Source organism: Bactrocera oleae, chromosome 4 (genome assembly GCF_042242935.1).
Source record: "Bactrocera oleae isolate idBacOlea1 chromosome 4, idBacOlea1, whole genome shotgun sequence".
NCBI lineage: Eukaryota > Metazoa > Arthropoda > Insecta > Diptera > Tephritidae > Bactrocera > Bactrocera oleae.
In genome coordinates, this window is record NC_091538.1 from 53,500,603 (window position 1) to 53,514,444 (window position 13,842).

Genomic DNA, 13,842 nt, shown 5'->3' on the forward strand with positions numbered 1-13,842 from the left:
ATGAGCTGATTGTGGTAGACACGCAATATGCCTTTGTATATTTAATGCTTATTGATGCAGTAGCAACAACAATAAAAACAACAACACTACAGCAACAACAATAAATACAAAAGCAACAATGACTGCTGCGGAAATCGCATTGACGGTCGCAGCAACCACACTTAGCCTTAGTTAGGCAACTAGTTAGTTAGTATGTTTATTTGCATGTATGTGTCAGTGTGTGCATACGTGTGGCGCTGCACGGTTTCACTAGCTGCAACATCACTCCGTATTAGGCCAAGTCCAGACAAAGGAATACGTTTGTGGCACTCTAAATGCCTCAACGTCGTACAGTGGAGTGTTTGCGCATGCGCACAAGCGCAGATTTGCTGCAATTGCTGGCGTAATATTGTTGTTGTTCATATCAAGTAGTGAAGCTGTGTGTTCCTAGACAATTGCTGCTTTCTACTCGCACTATACAATTACGGCGCAGCATTAGTTGCAGCTGCCGCAAATTGTGTGGCTTAAGTGGTCGCATGCATGCGTGCCTATCTATTGTTTATATAGGGTGCTACATAACGTGTTTTGTCTAAATTCCGCGTTATTAGGGTTGTGACTGCGCTTTACCGCATGAAACTCTTAAAAAAAAGTCAGTGAGATATATCTGCAAACGAAACTTGTTTCCAAGATCCTTAAAGGTCCAAATATGCTTCCAAGGTTCATCAAGTTCCAAACTTGTTTTCAGTGTCCCTCTTTAATAGCCGAAAAAACCTCGATATGGCATCAATCGCGTTCGAAGTTGACAACTTTGTCCAAGAAGTTCGTGAAAATAACTTAGTTAGGAAATACCTTAAGTCCCTGACGGTTTTGCGGCGTCTTGAACTTAGTACACTTTTTCAAGTCCATCAATTCGGCTTGTCACGGTTTTCGCTATGCAAGTTTCCCACAAAGACCACGCATTATTTAGTTCCAACCAACTCGGGACACGATCTGCTTCATTACCTTGCTTTTTCAGCTTGAGCTCTAAACACAGCACAAATTGACAACAACTTCTATTTTGACCAAACGATTTTCACCTCGGAACTTATGTTAAGAGCCAGCATTATTGGTATATATGTTTATCGGAACGTCGAGAGGCCAAAGTCTGCTCAAGGTAGTAATCTCTTATTTCTCATAAATCAATTAACGACCTTTCGTGAAAAGAAATTTCGACTTGAATTTGTATGATATTTGACTTTCGAAAGATTGAACGTCAAATTATAGAGTTAGTACCACAACCGACCTTTTAAGACCACTTTTTGCAGACCGACTTTTATATATTGATTGATCACTCCCTAGCCTACGATTTATGAGAATATCCGAGACCGAAGTCGTGTGAAGAACCTGCAAATAATTCAAGCCCCGGATTCTTCGTAATATAGAACAAAAATATATCACGAAGAGCCTTAGAAAGCTGTATTTATAGTTATCTCTGCCAGCCAGGATCTGCCATATAAGTGACATTATATTGTAAAATTATAGAAATGTTTATTCTTTCAATAAAAATCATATTAATTTTTTGTTGCGAAAAAACTACAATACAATAGATAGAGTAGAGGTATGCACCGCGACCTATGGTCTGTTGTGCCGTCCCCTGAGTCACTTCGACCCATCTAGCCCAAGCATATTGAGAAACTCCAATATTCTGTAGTCCACTAGCAGGTGTTCAGGGGTTTCCGGCTCCATGTCGCAGAACCGGCAATTTTGCAAAGAAACTATAATATGCAGCACCCTTTATATCAGAGAACCTTTGCGAGATGCTTTGAATATTTGCCTGCAGACTTTGCTGCCTTGCTTTGTTGACTCTTTGATCCCTGTAATTTCGCTAATAGCTTGCTGGCGCGCATTTATCAGACCCACTAATAAGTAGTTGTTGTCTTGCCAACCGGCAATAGTAAGCTCAGTAGTAGCTTCTACACTTTCTCATAAAATCAAAGAAATAACTACGACACTAAAATTCGCACAAAAATCGCGACAATGAAAATTATCCAAAGCTCCCGGACGCCCCGAATGCGTGGTCACGTTCGCGACGCGGCAAATGAACAGGCGCAAGCCTCCGCTACCAGCTACTACAGCTCTTTTCTTATTGTTTTTATTGTTACAGCGCTGCCCACTAGCACTTTTATTCTTACACACTCGAATACATACATACTACTACATATAACATATGCCAGCGCAACTTGAATGGACTCGTCCGTCGGCCGGTAGCGCAACTTTATTGCTTCACTGTGACGCACTTTATGCTTTGATTGCACGCAAGTTCATTGCCCTGCAGACGCATAACACACGTACGCGGTGCAGCGGTGCGTAGCACATAAGGTTTGACGGTTGTTCTTGTGCGTGTGAACGCTGTCCGGTCGTCCACTTGTGCGCATGTGCAGTACGCTTTGTGGTCGATAATGCAGAAATTTTATATTGAATACACACGAACTTATAAATATTTATGATGTGCACGCGAATACATCTTAATACTTCCTTTAACCATTTATAGCAGCATAGCAGCGCCGTATATGACTAGAGCTTAGCTCAGAAATCTGAATGGAAATTGTATAGTTTTTTCTGTGAGTGAAAAAAGAACAAAATCTGGTATATAAATATTGAGAGATAAATTTCAGCAGTCGATAGACTTTCTGAGAATCTTTTCTAACTCAACATTCTTAATATCTTATTTAGCAAATGTGTCAAGGAATTTGAAAAGTATAACGACGATCTCCACAATTAGATCACCTACACAATAATCTCCGACAGACAAGAAAATATATTCAGAGGTTTGGAAAGTTTTTCTTACTCACGTTATCCTAAGCGTTTATATCTCGATAATTTTACCTTCGGTGCACTGGAAAACATAGACGAAACTGATATTAGTCGTCTCAACAAAATTGTGATAGGCTCAAAGCGCTTTATCGATCTTTAAAGGTCTTATGATCTAGCTTTTATGAGTTTTAGGTACCACAACGGATCGGCATTCTAAGTTGACCAAGTAAAATTCTTCTCTCTCTTAAACTAACCTAACCTAACCTCATAAGTAATGCCGAACGGTACTCTAAAACGGATAGTTTATTAAGTTATTTCCGCCCTCTGTGCCTTCCCCGAAACTGTACATTACATTACTGAAAACTCTCCTCTAGGAAACTCTGGAGCATGACAGTTATAATGTTGTCCGCATTCAGGGCGCCGACGAAGACGTGCAGCCTATATCGCTATTTTTGCCAGCGTATACATTTAAAAACTTGTGTTCAGCGTCGTGGTATACACATGACAGCTCTTCGGCTTTTCCCATTTTATATAGAACCTTCATAAAATATCTGTGCCCGAATAGCATATGTGTAGTATAAGAACCATCTTTCCATCTACCATGACGTTCCTGCTCCCAACGAGTTTGCCCTCGTCACAAGGTATCATTCTTTATTTTCTCTTTTATGGTGGTGACATTTGTTCCTTATTTCTTCAAAGTCCACATTTCTTTCTTTCAAATACTAGTAAGTCGATGGGCGTGCTTCCGCTTATTAACGATGTAGCTTCGTCTAAACTATGCGCTATGCCGATACTACCCTTAGAGCAGCTATGCGATACACTTTTTCTATGGCTTTACGTCGGTTATTTTTCCTCAATGAGTCTGCCCACCACTCTGCCCCGTAGAGCAAGATATTTAGCGTGATCGACATTTGAAATTTCCATTTCTTCTGTTTCGGTCCTTCATGGTTGGCATGCTGTTTTAGACGCCGTAGCGTGTTGGATTTGTATTTGGCTAAGCCTGGAGTATAATCTTACATCCAGGTAACTGACAACATCTTGTGTTCTTAGAGTCTTTGTTGCTGTCCTCATGTCTACTATAATCGCAATATGCTTCTTTGTTAGCAGTAGTAGTTCGGTCTTTTCAGTAGCAAGTTTAAAATCTTGCTCGGTGATTATCGCAGCGTTGTCGTCTACGTAGCCGACTAGCATGTGTCGTCGGGCATTTTGTGGTTTAATATACCGTCGTAGCTGACGTTCTAGTGGTCTAGGCCGAGGCCGCTCCCTGCGCAGCTTGTGGAGCAGCCCCTGCTAATCTAGAATAAAAAATTGACGAGAATGTATTTTGAGCTCCTAACTCTATTTATAACCTTTAATAAAAACTATTAATTATTATGTATATGTTTGGACGAAAACTTCACATCTTGTCGCTAAACTCACCGATAAAATCAAAGTCGAATAAGCAAAATATTATAACGAAAAATTAGGTTACACTTAATATAACTCTGTAGAAACGGTAGAAGTATCATTAGAATCTTCCTCACATACATAAAAAATAATATGTATAAAAAAATTCCTATACTATATAGTCGTACCAGTATTTTGTAGCGGCTTCCTCATGACCTCAGAAAAAATGTCACATCATGCTTTCTCATCTGTCGTTTCTGTATGTACATAACCTCACCATGGCCATGGCCCATAGAGGCATTTGCACTCAACCGTTAATTTTACACAACATTGACCATACACATACATACATATATACAATGGTAATTATCATTTTGTGTATAATTTGGTGTCACTCACAATAACAACAACAACACATATTGGTGCAAACATAGACATATTCGGTCAAGTTCACAATAAAAATAAATAAATTTTAATAAAATTAAATAACCTAAAAAGTAAACATTAATATTTGTGTAACAAAATTTCATTAAAACTCATCGTTTATTGTTTTGCTATCTCTGGCACTCTCTTTCTCTCTCTTTTCTGCTCTCTTCGCAGGAGGTACTGGAAAATCGGATTGTCGAACTAGAAGAAGCGCTTTCCCACTTACAGGAAAGATTTAATAATGTGAGTACCGTAGCATTTGTTCGTTATAGTGCTAAAACAAAATAATGAAAAAAATAATAAAAATAAAATAAGAGTTAATAAAAGAAAGTAAACACATAGTAGATAAGTAGAAAAGGCTAAGCGGTCAAATGGCGAGCGAATTTCGCATTAGAACCCATACAATAGCTCACTAAGCGCGCTTATAGGCGCCGCCGACGTCAAAGTGTCAATGCGACTGTGACAGCAAAGGCGATGAACGACTAACAATTGCGGATAAAGAACAGATAACAACATTGACCATACATACTTACGTAAATAACTAACGACAGAATCTCTGGTCTGCATAGAACTCGTTTGAATTGAATTAAAGTGAGAATAAAAGCACACACACACAGACACACTTTCCTTAGCGGATTCTTTACATTTATGGTGTTTGTATACCCAGTAGTAAAAAAAGTTTGTACGGAAACGAAAACCTTGAAATGACAAAAAAGGGAAACATTTCAACATTTTTTTTTTTATTATAAAAATATTTAGTATTACATTTTTTTTAATTTTATTTTGTTTTTTCTCTCTCTCAATTTTATTTTAATTTTAGTTTATTATTATAATTTATTGACTAAATAATGCTTTGTATTTTTAATTTAAAACTAAGTAATTTTACTTCGCATAATTGGTTTTTAATTTTCGAATTTACACAAGAAAGTTTCTGCATCCTGTATCCCAGATTATCCATATTTAGGTTAGATGGCTGTCTGTTATGTACAGTGCTTTGTGAAGCCAGACGAAGAAATGCTGTAGTTGGATATCAGCTAGCAAAACACCCTTAACCTTTCACAAATCTGTTTAGAGCACATCCCCAAATTCAATATTGTCTACTTAATGGATTATGTTTTAAGAAAGCTGCTATCAGACTCAGAGCATCTAGGTTTTTAAATATAAATGTGTCTGAATGGATGTTTCGGATCATGAAGTCGCCAAAATAAACTCTGGCGATATTTGCTCTGCCCAATACCTGTGGGGGGATTCTTTACGGATGGATCACTTCTTGGGGGAAAAGTTGGTGTAGGGATATATTGTATGGAACTCTCTATTAACTTCAGTTTGAGACTCCCTGACTGCATTAGCCTTTTTCAATCCGAGATTGCTGCTATCAAGAAAGCGGATCGCAGGTAACTGCAAAGATGACGAGATGGTAAGAAAAAGCACCCTATCCTCGCTATCAGTAGAATGGAAACGGGTTAGGGCTTCGCTCTCGTCGTGCGTTCTAATACTGAATAGCTGCGTCTTGCTGGAGCTTGGCCAACGCAGCAGAAGAAGAACCGATGGTAGGGTTCTTTCGCTGCCCTCAATAAGGTTAGCATCAGCGTTTACGCTGTAAGGTTGAGAATATTACCGGATGCCAGCTACAGAAGCTGTATGAAGTGTGAGTTGAGGTGAAAACATCTCAACACTTTCTTTTTGATTGTTACGCCAATCAATGATTAAACACTTGGAAGCTTACACTATTAAATGTCCCACTGAGCTAGTTGGAATAGAATTTAAACGTCTAAGCAATTTTTATTGGCCTCAAAGCGCTTTGCCGACATTAGTTACATTTTAATGGCTTCACAAAGTACTATATATAGTAGTCCAAGTACGATCCTTATCTGGTGGATCAGCCATCGAACCTAAGCTATATTTTCAAACTCCTTCCCCTTCTGCTATTTCTATATGAAAAAACGTGTCTCGAAAGGTATGATTATTTTTATTATTGCAACGAACATCTCTTTTTAGTAAAAATTCCATTAAAATTCTATACTTTAAATAATAGCACAATAGCTTGGATCCTTCGGAGTCATTGAGTTTCAAAATAAGCACTGATTTCGCTATCTTTATCGATGTTTCCTTCATTCACCCTTACATATTCCTTTGGTTTAAGATAGCTTAGGAAGTTCTATTTATTTTTTATATATATATAAACCCTACATTTTATGTCTACTTCAAGAGCCTCAATAAGTCTAGGGCAAAAGTAATTACCTTAACTTTACTTGACATATGTATGTCGCAAATAGGCGTAAGCCCTCCAAAATTACATTACTAAAATTTAAACCACCTAAAAATTTGATTCTGCGTTGCACCCTCTCTAACGATTATGGTTTTATTTTTGCCCATACACCCGGCATCTCACTTTTCATGTCGTATGTGGATTTAAAGTGCTTAAAATCTCCTCAGTTTTGGCTGCCAGCGTCCTCTTATTGCTTAACTTTTTTGATCAATTGTGATTATTTGCCTTATAAATGGAATACATAACACAATTGTTAAGACGATGGAAGCATCCAACCACTTCTATTATTCCTATTTCTGAACATAATAAGATTTAAGCGCCTTAATGATCATTACACCCTGAACAGGGTATATAAGTTTGCCACGAAGTTTGTAACACACAGAAGGAAACGTCGGAGACCCTATAAAATATATACACAAATGATCAGCATAATGAGCTGAGTTGATTTAGCCATGTCCGTCCGTCTGTCTAGTCCCTCAGCTTTGAAGCTATCGATCTGAAATTTTATCCCTGTCCTTTTCTCACTAAGAAACTGATCATATGTCGGAACGGCCGAGATCGGATCACTATAGCATATAGCTGCCATACAAACTGAACAATCGCAATCAAGTTTTTGTATCATAAACTTTTTTATTTGCGCAATATCGTCACGTAATTTGGCATGAGTTATTTTCTAAGACAGCAATGTATTCTCCGAAGAAATTGTTCAGATCAGATCACTATATCATATAGCTGTCATACAAATTTAACGATCGGAATCAAGTTCTATGAAGGGTATTATAGCTTCGGCGCAACCGAAGTTAACGTTTTTTCTTGTTTTCTCAAAACTTTGTAGCAAAATATCTTTTTACGATTTTTAAGTTTCTTTATAAATTAAAATATTAATAACTGGAGTAATTCTAGACGGCATGGAAGTTGTTTAGGAATTAGAACATCAGTGATCCTACCATTTATGAATAATTACATACACAAAACCATATACCTAAATATGTATTTATTTGCTTGCCATAGGTAAAATACTTATGAGCCAAACATGAATTCACATTATAGCCAATAATGGTCAGCAGACATTCAGTCAGTCAGTCAGTCAGTGTGGCGGTCGGTTGTGAACCTCGCCGATTGCATTAGATGTAATAAGTAACTAACTGTTATGTGGCAGTGAGCGCGCAAAGCTGATGTGGCAACTTAATTTCCTGAAACGGATATTAATCTCCAACAACATTCCAACTCACATGCCGAAGCACTTGCAGACATACATACATACATGTATATGTGTAAGTATAGGCTAAAGCACATATGCCAAACAAGTGAATGCTTGATTCTTCAGCTCTAGATATTTGCGACAATTCAGTTGTCCATCGCTGCACGCAATTGAAAGAAGGTAGCAAATAAACAAACCACTGTTTGCGGCACCCAACGGAATGTACTGCCTCCAGTTGTTTAGTGAATTAAGAGGCAATGCTCCAACACCCATCCCAGTTACTGGCCAAAAACCCGCTCCCCTCCTCATAATGTTTAGCCCCAACTGATTCGGTTAATTTTTGGGTTGAAGCAGGAAATGTATCCAATATGCTTGGAAAAGTATTGTTGATACACACTCGTATGTACCATATATACGAGTACGGTCCGATAGGTACTTAACTTCAACGCTCGGTGACGACACTGTCGTAAAAGGATTTCGCTTCCAAAATATAAGTCGAATCAGATTCGTAGTTTTGTTCTGTTCGTGAATTCGAGAATTTTTTGAAAAATGTTGTTTTTGGTAGGGAAGCCGCCCAGTGAGAACGCCACTTTCGGATACCGCAGAGGATAATATGATAAAGCTTCACTGTATTGGTAGACCGCCGATTGAAAAGGCGCGATATAGCTGAGCAGTATGTATCCAAAACCCGCGTCGGTCATAGAGTATACTGCATGAAATATGGGACAAGAAAAAACTATTGGCGCAATTGATGTCGCGTGCGCTTACTCAGAAAATAAATGCAATTGTGAGACTACTTCATAACAGTTTTTAACGGTATTTAAACGGAATACGAAGATAGCTGAGCGGCAGGTATTTAAAAAAAACTGCGTCGGTCATAGGTATACTGCCTAAACTATTGAAAAGGAAAACAAGTACAATCGTGAGATTACTTCACATCAATCTTTAATGCTATTTACTTTTAATGCGACGAAGTTTCTGCCTCATTTTATGACTGTACATGAATCCAGTGATACATACCAGAGATCCAGAGATCAAGAATCAAGCGAAACGGGTGGAATTCACACAGCGAACATGCTCCGTAGAAAGCGACCGTAAAGGTAATGGCCACCGTTTTCTGAAGTTCACAAAGTTGGATCTACATCGTCCGACTGGATAGAGTTGATTCGATGCCGAATTGCAAAAAAGTGCATTTTGTAAAGGAAAAGTGCTCTTACCCCTTGACAAAACAAAGTCTCACACCATCGCCTCGGGCAAATTGGTTGAACTAAGCTACAAACCATTGTCTCATATATCGCATCTTCAGAATTTGCGACTTCTATTTCTACACACACTTGCAAAAGTCACTCGCCGGACAAATATTTTAGTCGAATGAGAATGTAAACGCCATCACAGTTTTTGTAGTTATCCGGAAAACATATTTTTCAGACGGATTAAGGAAGTTCGAGCAGCGCCGGATTAAACATATCAGTCTCAAGAAAGACTATGTTTGATTAAATCACAATTTTTTGTATCTCCTTTGCAGATTAAGTACTTATCGAATAGTCCTCGTGTGTGTGCATACACTGGACGAACCCACTTTTTCCTTCACATGCACACATGGCGGTTTCCCCACATAAATATTATTGAATGCTCGCCTCTTTATATACAAATATATGTATAAGTGTGTACATAATTCTGCCGACTGCGCCTGCTATGCGTGCTCTAGCAAGGTTTTGGGTATTTGGTTACTAAACCATTCTATTCTTGTGCTGCTTTTTCTCGCTTTGCGATTTATTTCCTCAATGTTTGTTTTTGTTGTCACTTGGAATATTTACTGTTTATTTGTTTTAATACGCCCTATTAAGGGAGTTACACGCTTATACATAACTACATACATAAGTTTAAATCTACGATTATTGCTTGCATGTGTTGTTGTTTTGGTTGCCATTCCACCATTCCTTGCCATTTCTCAATTGTTTATACGCATATTTCGTTGCGAATTAACGTCTCAAATACGGGAATTAAGTGTCTGACCACTGTCTTTCCGAATGGCACATTATGAAAAGCCATCACTAACGCTCCTCATAATATTATGTAATGTAATCTAATGTAATGCAGTAAGTAATCGCGCAGTGAAGACTACCAGAAGCAGGCCGGGTTTTACGATTGGCTTAAATGACGTTAAATACAATATGTACTTCAGAGCGTAATATAAAACCAATGAGCATATAGCATGCGTATAAAATCGAATCAAATACAAAAATAAATACTCTGTAGCTGGACTCACATATCTACTTGTATGTGCTCAGCTTAAGCTAGTTACTTAAGACACAAAGTTTTAATGATGTCACAAAGATAATCAGATACTCTGCAGTAGTCACAAGACTTTTGTGTTTATTGAAATAATTTACTCAACAACCATCAGTTGTCTTAATCATGAATAGATAAGAAAATCAAATTTCCGGAATAATCTACTTTTTTATTATCGTCGTAATGATCTAAACAACTCTGGGCAATTTGATACTGCAACTTCATTCACTTCACTCTCTTCGTACTACTTTGTACAATTTGGGAATGACATGTAAAGCCGAATCCTTTATAGTGTAGTAATGCCTTAATAATAATTCTTACTAGTTTAGCTATAAGATCATCAGATAGTCAACTAAAGCTGCATGTAGCTTTATTTAAAGGAACCCGATAGAGTCAGACAGGCTGAAAAGTTCGTATCGTTTTAAAGAAAAAAGCGTTTTTTAGTTTGCAACATATACGTCACCGTAGGCGATACACCCTAAAATTTCAACTTTCCTATAACTTTTTTGTTGTACAATTGATCTTTTACATCAAAATACGCCTCAGTCTTGGCGCCTATTTCTCCACTCTGGTGTCTAAGATCAGAATTTGATCAAATATTCTTACAAAAAAGTCTCGTATCAATTATTCAAAACTCTCTATTTGCTTACATATTGGATCAAGTCTGAGCCCATATTATTGAAAACCCTTTGTAATTATGCCAATGTTTCAGTAATGAATAATTTCATGAAAAATAAACTTAAATTTAAGAGCAAGTTTTTCATACAAAGAATTTTGAAATCAATTTGCAAAACAATTCGGTTGTACGGAAGCTTTATAATACCCTTCACAAAAATAAAAGATCCCTTAGAAGAATTTGCTTCCGACCGTTTATCTTGTATGACAGCTATATGCTATAGTGATTCGATTTGAACAATTTTTTCGGGGATTTCTTTACTGCCTTAGATAATGATCCGTTCCGAATTTCGTGGAGATATCTTGTCCATTGAAAAAGTTTTCCATGCAAGAACTTGATTTCGAATGTTCAGTTTGTATCACAGCTATATGCTATAGTGGTCCGATATCGGCCGTTCCGACTGAGCAGCTCCTTGGTAAGAAACGGCTATGCGCAAATTTTAAGATCGATATCTTATAAATTGAGGGACTAGATCGTATATATACAGACAAGCGGACAGACGAACAGACAGACGGACATGGCTAAACCGATCTAGCTCATCATGCTGGCCATTTATATATATATTTTATAGAGTCTCTGACGTTTTCTTCTGGGTGTTACAAATTTTGTGCAAACTTAATATACCCTTTTCAGAGTATAAATAATTACTTGATCCAATACCCACAACAAAGTCGAAAATATACGAAGCATTGTCACATAATGCCGACAACAGCGAATTTAATAATATTTATTTTATTAATAATAATAGTTTTGTCTTTACTTTACGGCTTGAAATAATTTAAATAAATTTGTAAATGTCTCCTTTTCAACTCAGTGGGTTCATCTCAATAATGATTAATACGATTTGAAGTGCGGTTATGTCATTTAAATTGCTTGAGACAAAGTATAAAGTTTAAATAATAATTCTTTTCTAAGCCAATCGATCTGTTGTAGAATCTCAAATACTCGTGGTAGAGTATTGAGGAAAAGTAACATTTACTAATCCGAACATTATATAGGTAGAGGCGTTAATTAGATCTTCACTCAATTAATAAACTTTAACGATGTTATTGTCGTCATATTTCAACGAGGTATTGAATTTTTGCTACAAAAATAATATCTCTAAAGTTATTTGAAGATCTTCCGTATAAAAAAAAGTTTATTTATGTACAAGTGTTGTGGAACACATTAAGTTGAGCTATGCTTATGATTATGGTATGAAAAGGCTCAATTATTTCTTGCTGAACCAGAATTTTATTTGCAATCTTACTTAGTCATGTATATCTAATTAAATATTATTCCAAACGTAGCGTCACTGAAACTTCAAAACTTTCTCTAAACGCTGGATATTTCTTTGATAGGGTTTTATTAATGGATGTATTAGCTCGCAAGTGCGTACCGAAATTTTATTACCTTTCTTCCAGGGAATTTAAAAAAATTTCTTCAAATCAAGAGACTTCGGCATTACAATTTTCGTGCCCTACAGTATTTGTTATTCAAACGTATCCACCTTCCAACTTTATAAAACCCTTAAAGGAAGATAACGACTGGGAAGATCTAACGTGAAAATTATTTAAAATTGTTGCCAACACATCCACAACTTTACATATCAATCACTGATGCCGCCTTCTTTTAAATAGCTAAATTCAACACAATTCACTCACACTACTGCCGATATGCAAAATACCAAAATTACTTAATTTTTAGCCCAATTTTATTACCAACACCACCAACTGCTAAACTTTCAAACACCTTGCGGCAAAAAAGCCATACACCAAACCTACAGATTGCCAAGCGAATAGCCAAAAAGTATTTGGGGCATTGAAGAGCAAGCAACAACAAAGTCAACTATACAACGCAGCCAGCTCAACAGCAGCCTCCAAAAACCAACAATGCCAAACTCATCGATGTTTTGGTATTTTCAACTCAGTAATTGAATTGAATTGAATAACAAAGTGGCGCAGTGGCGCTGCCAAAGCCTCAACAGCCGCTCAACCGAGGCGATGCGAAGCGAAGCGAAAATCAACTAGCTGCCTACTTATGTGTACTTATACACACACTAACGGTATTTACCCACCCACAATTACCGAAATTGGCTGCGTATTTTACGCGCTCAAATGCCATTATGCGCGGAGTTTATGATGTGAAAAACCGCCACATAGTGTGGCAGAGAGACAGACTGTCAATAGCGTTGGAATATTGCGACAGATATGAAGTTCACTAATATATATACATACGAGTATGACCTGATATGTACTAAGTCTACAAAAAAGAAACGAAAATTTTGAAAAAATGGCATCCTTTTAACTCGATGTACTGGACCCAGCGATAATCCAAAACGGTGGCCATCACCTTTCTGTTCGATAGCACAGTTTTCGGCTTCATCGGAACAGGTTTGCCGAGTGAAGTTCACTGCTTCGACTTTCCTTGGTCGCTGATTTGTAAAAGTTTACCAGACACTGCTGTGAAATAATCTCACGGTTGGGTTTACTGTCCGTAATGAGCTTTCTTAAGCCTAATCTATCATGTAGGATATAAACCATGCGGTCTTTTGAGATTCGTACTGTCTCTGTTATCTCGCGCATCTTTAATTGGCCAGACCGGGCAGGGCAATACGAGATCGAGGATTTTTGTCACGTTATCCTACGTGATTGCCAGTTTTGGGGCTACTGGAGGTAGCCCACCAAAATTGGTTTTTGTTAAACCATATTTTGGCAATCGCCATCGACGAAGAAGTGTCATCGTGTACAGAATCGAAGCGCGCTTTGATTTCACTGGAAGATTTCCTTTCGAAATACAAGATTTGAATCACTGATCTATATTGGTCTTAATCAATTTTTC

At 37.5% G+C, this 13,842-nt stretch overlaps 1 protein-coding gene across 2 annotated transcripts in view; it reads left to right on the forward strand.

Annotated features, from left to right (window-relative positions):
• Window positions 1–13,842, forward strand: part of LOC106621310 (uro-adherence factor A) — a 135,085-nt gene that overhangs the window by 83,235 nt on the left and 38,008 nt on the right. The window contains exon 4 of one of the 2 annotated variants that reach the window (XM_036363233.2): window positions 4,759–4,827. The exons of the other annotated variant lie outside the window; for it this stretch is intronic. Within the exon in view, the coding sequence (XP_036219126.2) occupies window positions 4,759–4,827 (69 nt within the window). The remainder of the gene's footprint in view (window positions 1–4,758; window positions 4,828–13,842) is intronic. 2 annotated transcript variants of the gene reach the window in all.